Source organism: Osmerus eperlanus, chromosome 1, assembly GCF_963692335.1.
Source record: "Osmerus eperlanus chromosome 1, fOsmEpe2.1, whole genome shotgun sequence".
Lineage (NCBI taxonomy): Eukaryota > Metazoa > Chordata > Actinopteri > Osmeriformes > Osmeridae > Osmerus > Osmerus eperlanus.
Window position 1 is genome coordinate 16893481 of NC_085018.1, and position 8635 is coordinate 16902115.

Consider the following 8635-nt stretch of genomic DNA (forward strand, 5'->3'; position numbering starts at 1 on the left):
TGTAAATACAGACATGCTGCATGATGAGTAAAACTATCCAGTTGTAAATATCACACAGACAGAGATAAATTGCACGGTGGGTTGTTTACTTTCTATTCCTGTCTTCCTCTCCTCACTCTTTACGTTCTCCCATCGCTTTCATTCTCTATCTCTCGGTCGCTTTCTTTTTCTGTCTACTCATCATCATAATGATTGTGACTTCACCTTACTGGCGCCGATAATGGCTGCCTCGGTAGGCCCTTCCTGCCAAAGTAAATTCCTTGTCTGTGCAAACTTTCATGGCGAATAAAAACCCATTTGGATTCTGATTCTGATTCTGAGATGCAAAATATAGGGGGGGGGCAGCCTGATTCAGACCAAGGCACACAGAGATACTAATTATCCAATGGTGCACATGTAAACAAACACTGAGGGATATATAGAGGGTGTGGCAGTGCTGGCTGCTCTGACACAAAAGGTTTCAAAATGTGCAGTGTCAAAGCAAGCCCAATCAGGAAAAGAGCTCAACGGGAACATCGATAAAAACAATAGGTCAAATTCCAAGGCAGGAATACATGTCTTTGGACACCAGAGACAATGGTAGACAATAGTAAATGAATCTCTCTCTCTCTCTCTTTGTCCCTTACTCTCTGGTTCTCATGTTTTAGATTGGTTCTTTGCACCATGGTCTAGGATGTGTGAGTATTGCTTTTACTTTTCATAAACATACATAGAAAATACCTAGTAGGTTTGGCACTTCTAATATGCAGTTATATACAGTATAGACAGTATATCAAAAGTTGACTGGTGTGTTTGGGCCTGCAGGTGCTGTCCTTACCTCACCGGAGGCTGGTGTGTTACTGCAGACTCTTTGAAGTTCCCGACCCCAACAAGCCTCAAAAGCTCGGTCTGCACCAGAGAGAGATCTTCCTCTTCAACGACCTGCTGGTGGTATGTCTCCAGCTGATTTACCAGGAGATAACTGTCTGCTCTGAAGTGTGATGCAGAACGCTCAGGATTGATATTTCATACAAACCTAGATTTTCCATCATGCACTTTTCATTCCTGTCCAGGTCACAAAGATATTTCAGAAGAAGAAGAACTCCGTGACGTACAGCTTCAGACAGTCTTTCTCTCTGTATGGGATGCAGGTGCTCCTGTTTGAGAATCAGTGTAGGTTGAACCGAGGTGTCTCCACTTGACTCTGCACTTGTTAACCATCATTCTACATGAATTAGTGACCCCATCACTGTTGGCTCCTTCTCATGATCACATGGCCTGTCCCACTCCCCAGATTGGTTAACATGGTCCCTGTAGTAACAATGGCTGTTAAGAAATAGGAGCATAGCAGTGAGATGTCTGGAACCTGTACTGTCTTTTCTCAGATTATCCCAATGGAGTGCGTCTGACATCAGCCATCCCTGGAGCGGACGTCAAAGTCCTCATCAACTTCAACGCCCCCAACCCCCAGGACCGCAAGAAGTTCACAGATGACCTGCGCGAGTCCATTGCTGAGATCCAAGAGATGGAGAAGTACCGAATAGAGTGTGAGCTGACCTCCCTCACCAGGCGCATCATTCAGACATGACAGTAGAAAGACTAAAGTAGAAAAGTACAAGGAAATACACAAAATGTGATAGATTGTAGTGGTAATGTCCTGGTTCTGGTCCTGGTCCTGGTCCTGTTCGTGACCTGTGTGTGCTGTCCTGGTCGTGACCTGTGTGTGCTGTCCTGGTCGTGACCTGTGTGTGCTGTCCTAATCGTGACCTGTGTGTGCTGTCCTGTGCAGCGGAGCTGGAGAAGCAGAAGGGGGTGGTGAGGCCCAGCCTGTCCCAGAGCTCTGGTCTGAAGAAGGAGGCGGGCAACCTGAGCCGTGGCAGCCTGGACGACACCTACGCCATGGGGGAGGGGCTGAAGAGGAGCGCCCTCAGCAGCTCCCTGCGCGACCTCTCGGACGCAGGTGAGGTCAGGGGTCGCCAGACCAACTTAGAGCCCTACATAGCACCGTGTAGTCCTCATCCCCTCTGTAGTGATAGGAAACCGTGAGCTAGGTTCTGGCATGATGTTATTCTCACTGAGAGCTGGAAGCATTGTTCAGGTGTGCAGGTGTGAACACCTTCTTCAGGTCTGTTTTGGCCCATAGCCACTGCAGGCGACCAGCCAGGCAACAGGTCTGTCCTTAAGTTACCTCAGCAGCATCTGTAATACAGAGAGGAGTTCAGCAGTGGAGAGCTTCCTGTATGTATGGAGCTCAGGGAGAGATGAATGTTTTCACTAATGGACCTTGGTGTAATTTACTAGGCACTATTGACTGCTAACCCTGGTCGTGGCAGCAAGGGGAAGAGAAGGCATTATGTAGTTGGTGGAGATAAATGACCATGTCTCTGAGGGCTGGGAGGGGCTTGTTGACCCCAGCAGCCAGGCTCCACAGTGGAGCCACAGCCCCTGACTGGGAGTCAGTCAGACGCACTCCACAGCCTGAGGATACATCTGATGAAGGAACACTCTCCCCTCCTTGCCTTTTCTTCTGTGTTCCAATCAAAACAAATGGTTCTTTTACGTGGGCATTGTCAGCACTAATTTCTCTTGTTTTTCTCTAGTTGTTCTGGCATTTTCAGTTTCTTAACTTTCACAATGACGTGTCTTTGAACGAGAGAAGTTAGGGTTGGAGTTGCCGGTGAATTATTCACTCTGAACTGTTGGGAGGCTTATCTAGAACAACTGTTTGTGTTTCTTGTCATCTGGTACTCCACACATTGCACAAGATCGATACTTATTCATCTTTAGGGAGGGCAATTTGGTTCCTTGTAAGAAATTGCCTTGTTTGAACAGATTGTTTCTCCAAGTTCATTGGATTGACCTATTCTGCAAGGCCAGATCTCTGTTGGAACCATAGAAACGTCCTGCCAGTCCTGACTCATGGTGCTCTGTACAGAGGTCAACCTTGGATTTAGCCCGTGGCCTAGCTGAGTACAGCACTAGTGCACCGCCCTCCCTGTTCCCTGCCTCAACCTCTTCCCCCTCCTACCCCGTAGAGTTGCAGATAGCTGGCTGTGTGTTGCCGCTCTCCTCCAGAGCACTAGAATAGGCGGAAGGGTCTAGATCCCCCTCTAGATCTCCCAGGTGTGTTGACCTGTCTAATCTGTCTGCATGTCCTGGGCAGGCAAGCGTGGCCGCCGCAGCAGTGCAGGATCTCTAGACAGCAATATGGAAGTAAGTTGGAACCAACCCATGTCTAGCTGCTCTTTGTCATGTTGTGCATTTTGAAACGCAATTCTTACTTTGACTTTTTTCCCCCCGCACCATGTTACTTTGCGGCATTTATTTTTGTTGGTGGTGTTTGGTGTTTTATGATCACCTGCCTGTGTCGGTCGCTGTGCATGCATGGCTGTCTGGAAGGGAAGGCATTAGATTGCCCTCTTAACGTCCACTGGAGCAGCATGTCGGGACTAATACGACTAACTCCCCGGACACTGGGCTCATCGTGGACCTCCATTATACCGGTTTCTTTTGTCGTTTTTAGTCATTTTTCTTCATTCTGGTGTTCACTGGTTGGGATGCTTTATTTAACTCATTATTTGCTCTGTTTACTTGAGAGCACAATGGCAGTGAAGCTGTGTTAAGAGCCTATGTTACTCAAGTTCATGAAGTTTAAGGGATCATGTCTGAAATATCTGTTGAACCCCCCATTCCCCCCCACATGCCTGAGCCTCCTTTCCTCTCTTTTCCTCTCTTCTCCCATCCCACTTTCACCAGAATGACCAGAAATCCTTATTTATCAGGTTACAGACAAAAACATAGCTCAGAACAGAAATAAGGATGTATAATAAACATCAGGTTTCTCTCACTAGTGTTCAATAACAACCAAGGTGGAGATTGAATATCAAACCAAGGTGTTTTATTAGAGCCTGTTGAGCCAAGGCTGTACTTTATGAGTTACAGATATTGTTTGTCAATGTTCTCTTATCAAATCACAAAGCTAGGCCCTTCTGACATGAAATGTAATTATCAGGATTCAATTTTGACCATCATATTTGTTCATATTTCCACTAAAACGGAAGCACTGCATCCATTAATCTTACTGAATGTCAACTGTGAATGGTGTACCTTCTGTTCCAGCTTCTGCATGTTTTGCATGACCTGCTTCATTCCTTTGAAACACACTGGTAACTGGTAGCGTCGATTTTCTATTTCTGTGAACTGTGCCTCTTTTCTGAGTATTGTATTCTGTATACTGTATGTGAAAAATGAGCTACAGGCTTTTAGGGACAAACGAGTTTGTGTGTGTGTGGGTGTGTGTGGGTGTGTGTGTGTGTGTTTGTGTGTATGCGTGTGTGTCAGTGCAGACTGGAGGATTTGTGATCTCACTGTGTGTGTCTTCCGCAGGGCTCCATCATTAGCAGTCCCCACATGAGGCGGAGAGCCACCGCCAGCCGGGACTGTCCCTCTCGCGGCCAGCAGTCCCTCCCCAACTCCTCCTCGCTACTGGGATCCATCTTCGGCTCCAAGAGGGGAAAGTCTCCGAGCCCCTCGCCCCAGCCCCAGCACCCCACACTCATCTCCCACACCCCCCACCCATCCAACCTTCACCACACTGCCCGGGTGGAGACAGAAACCCAGGCCCAGATGCACCCCCATCACGCCCAGTTCTGCCACGTGCAGCAGAACCCCCCGCCCTATCACCACCACCACCACTACCACCCCCCTGCCCACGTGCAGCACCCACCCCACCAGTATCACCCCCCTGCCCCCCACGGCCAGCAGGCCTCCTACCCCCCTCACTCCACTCATCCCCACCCACAGCATGGTCACGCAGGCCACTCCCCTCACCCACCTCACCCCCAGCACCCCTCCTCACACCACCATGGCCAGCCTGCAGCCCCCTCCCCAGCCCCCAGCAGCACAAAGCCCAAACACAGTGGCATCAGCACAGTGGTTTGAGCTGAAGGACATCAGCGGGCTGCGGGGCTGTTCTTAGCTGGGAAGGTGCTCTCCCTGCTGGAGTAGAAAAGCAACAACAGAAGGCACCTTGACTGAACTCTCCTTCCTCTCACAAACCCTTGAGTAGAAGGTGAATGGGCATGTCTGATGTCCTCCTCCAGGGTATGGGAGAGGTCTCTAGAACCGGACTGGTCCTGTGTCTCATTCTCCTCACAACTGTTTGTTAAGCAGTAGATTGCCAGAACAACTCTGTCTCACCTAGGTGGCTCCTTTAGTGACTCTACTTACCAACACTTGTGTTACTCATCCTTCAAAGAACAGTGAAGCATGCAAAAAGGCCATGGCTACTTTTTCCAATGACTGGGCAACCTAATAGCATTATCAAATAACTGGCTTAGTAGCATTTTCGGAGGCAAATTATGCTTCTCAACAGTTATGTCTATTAAGGTAAACTATTTGACTCAATGGAACAGTAACTAAAACAACACCGGTAGACAGCGAAGTCTGTCACAAAAGTAGTTCCAGTAGTTAATGTAGCTGTAGCTTACAGTCCACTGTGATATCCATTAGCTGTCATAATTGTGCCAATTATCCAAGCATTTACTAATTTACAGTAGTCACAAGATTTGCTTTGTGTATATCGTGAATATAGTATTTTGTAAATTAATGATAATGATATTAGCAGCAGTTATTGTTATAGAGCAAAACAGTCTGAGACATCAACTAAAATCTCAGTGTAATACTCTTACTTAGGTGACATACTGTAGTTTTACTGTTATGAAACCTATCCAAGTGTTTCAGTTGGAATTGATCTGGTTGCCTTTGTATTAGAACTCTGCAGTGGTTCTATCATTTCCTTCACTGCAGATGTAAGTGTACCTGCTCAGAGTGGGGCATGTGTTGGCCTGGGCCAGGGAGCCGAGCCCGGCTCTGGAGCTCCTGGGGAGACATGGAGCTCCTCCCACTGGGCCTGGCTGCTTGTCCATCGTTGTTTAATATTTTTAACTATTTTTTTAGAGAATAATAAAACAATAATGAATACTATACAGGTCACTGAAATGGGGCTACGCTGGTGTGCTTCTGCCAGATGTATTTAAGGAAGAGCTTGTTTTGCTCTGAAGACTATTCTTTTTCAGGAGTTCCTGTCGTAGAAAGAGAAGGAGCACATCAACTAGAACCCAGCAACATGACTGTCGCAGTGTCTCGTACGATGCTGGAGCTCTCAGCTGGCTGAGTGTGCTCAGTCCTTCAGTGGTTTCAGTGTGTCTCCTTAACAATGGGACAGTTGTATCGTGTTGCTTCTTCTGTCTACGCAGCGTGTTCTACCAGGACCTCCCTGGACAGCACATACATAGGTATGATTTGGTGATGGCGATAGCCTCCTCTAGCCTCACCATGGGCCACATACAACAGGGCTCCTCTTTTTATACAGTACCATATCACCACCATTCTTACTGTACTTGTTATGGGCTGACAGACACTCTCTCTATGCCCGTCAGTGTGTCATATCTGTTGTGTCACTGGAAGGTGAGGCGTGAGGATGAAGTACTCTTCATTGTAGAGAGGTTTCTTGTATGTCGTGCTGTTTTGAAAGGGATTGACACAGCACTTATCATACATAGCTTGTTTTATCAGTGGAATGAGTCTGTATTGAGAGTTAGATCTGCAGCTAAGATGAAGAGATTTTTTACTCATTGTATGTGCAATATGTATGTACGTACTATTTTGTAATAGAGCGATTACAGTCAAGTGGTTGTTCTGTTTTTGTTTTGTTTAGTTCATATGATTGTGTTAGTTGTGTTTCCCATGGTCTATATTATTTTTCAGTGATTTCTGTCTCAGTGACGCTCAAGTCTCCCCATTGTTCAGAAGGTACTGTATTTGCCTTCCTGCATTGACGAAGAATGTCAAGAACATAATCTTGCATGTAACATTGTATTTTGAGACTATTTTCTAAATATTATGTATTCCCAAACTATATCAGTGTTACAGTTGACAATTGATGAAATTGAATGGTAACATATTTAAAGTGCATCGACTTCATCTAATACAGCAACAGTAGTAATTGAAGTCTTTTATGTACAGTAGCAATGTTGCACCAGGGGATAATCAATTTGATGACTTGACCAAGGTAGCTTACATACTATCTACATATGGTAATTAAAAGCAGCAGTCATGTTTAATGGAAGCTTTATTTGCCAACATTTTGAGTTAACAATCAACAACAAATTGTGTTATGTCTAGATTTGATATGACATAATGTGTACAGTATCGTCATAGGGAATCAGTGGTTTACAATGTACTACTTAACAAAACATCCAGAATTACTTGTATTATCACATACAATACTTATATTTTTGATAAATTCACAGCCTTGGCCAGAAACTTGCACATTAAAGTAGTCTAGGAATCTCCACATTGCGACATACAGAGGAATTGTCCATGTCACACTTTTGAAAGGTCATTTAGTAGATTGAAACAGGCTTAATATCAAAATGGCTTCGATTCTAAAAGTTACTCATCTTCCCTTCACTTAGTTGGCAAAATGATCTATGGTAAAACCTTTCAAGAAATCATAGACTATTCATTGCATGCACACATACTGTTTCAAATGCTATTATGTCATTTTTTTTACTGGTTAATGTTTGTTTAGATTTAGTAATGATGCTTCTTTTCCCTACAGTTTAAACTGTCGTTATACTCAAGCATTTATTTCATCCCCATCCCAGCTGTGAAGATATGACTGTAGTATGCTGCTAAATGTATATAACAAACACGTCAATTTAAAGAAACCATATATCTAAAGGCAATTACATAAAGGGAAGGAATGTGATGGGGTGGGACTGCCTCAAACAGGAGGTGATCAATTGTACATAGTCTGTAAATGATTAGTACTCAATGTCTACAGTTACATTGAAGGTGCATTCCTACAGCCTTCAAGAGAGCCATCAACTGCTTTATTTTGCCTCTAACTGTATCGAATTGTGATAGGATCTAGATCTTAACAGCAGACTGTTACATAACTATCACTGCTTCTCTTTCTGTCCTGAGACACTTCTGTTTTCTTACACTCACAGACCATTTTATAACTTAAAGGGAAGAGAGGAGAGCTTTCATTTTAATATGCATTGTTTTTAAGTAGATGAAGAGACCTTATTGATGTAAAACTATTACTGTGACCATGTTGAGAACGCAAAATAAAACAATATACTGTTAAGTCCATGATGTGTTTATCTGTTATTGTCTTATGTTGGGGAAAATCTGGCAATTTTCACAGCTTGTGTGTGTGTTTGTGGGGAGGGGGGGGGGGTATACAACTTTAAAGAACATAGCAACTCTATCTATCATAACATTGTCATGAAGTTATTACTTGAGAAATTTGAGGGTTTCATTACTCTTGTTTTTGCAGTCCACTCTCAAAGACAGGTGTTGTGAGTGACTGTGTGCCTCTTTTGTCTGTCTGGCCCTTGAGTTTACGGACTAAATATAGATCTCTGCTGGGAGGGGCATGACCTCATTGTAAGCAGGCCTGCCTGCTGTGTCATCATGAAGGGATTGGCAGAGAGGGTACGGTCATTGACGGTTTTATAACAGTGGACAGACGATAAAAATAAAAAAAAATAGCCTAAAAACCGTTAGGCCTACTATAGAAAACTGGACTACGGTGGAAGAAAATGTTTGTTCGTGTTTAGCCCCAATTCAATTGTATGCTCGC

General features: G+C 44.7%; 1 protein-coding gene across 5 annotated transcripts in view; it reads left to right on the top strand.

Annotated features, from left to right (window-relative positions):
- iqsec1b (IQ motif and Sec7 domain ArfGEF 1b) overlaps positions 1 to 8142 on the top strand; it is a 100333-nt gene extending 92191 nt beyond the window's left edge. For 4 of the 5 annotated variants that reach the window (XM_062464348.1, XM_062464357.1, XM_062464375.1 and 1 more), the window contains 7 exons: positions 648 to 677; positions 805 to 930; positions 1053 to 1152; positions 1365 to 1526; positions 1769 to 1939; positions 3143 to 3192; positions 4366 to 8142. In XM_062464348.1, coding sequence (XP_062320332.1) covers positions 648 to 677; positions 805 to 930; positions 1053 to 1152; positions 1365 to 1526; positions 1769 to 1939; positions 3143 to 3192; positions 4366 to 4920 — 1194 coding nt within the window. In that variant the 3' untranslated portion in view covers positions 4921 to 8142. The remainder of the gene's footprint in view (positions 1 to 647; positions 678 to 804; positions 931 to 1052; positions 1153 to 1364; positions 1527 to 1768; positions 1940 to 3142; positions 3193 to 4365) is intronic. The other variant, XM_062464385.1, reaches the window with a different exon arrangement.
- Positions 8143 to 8635: the final 493 nt, after the last annotated feature.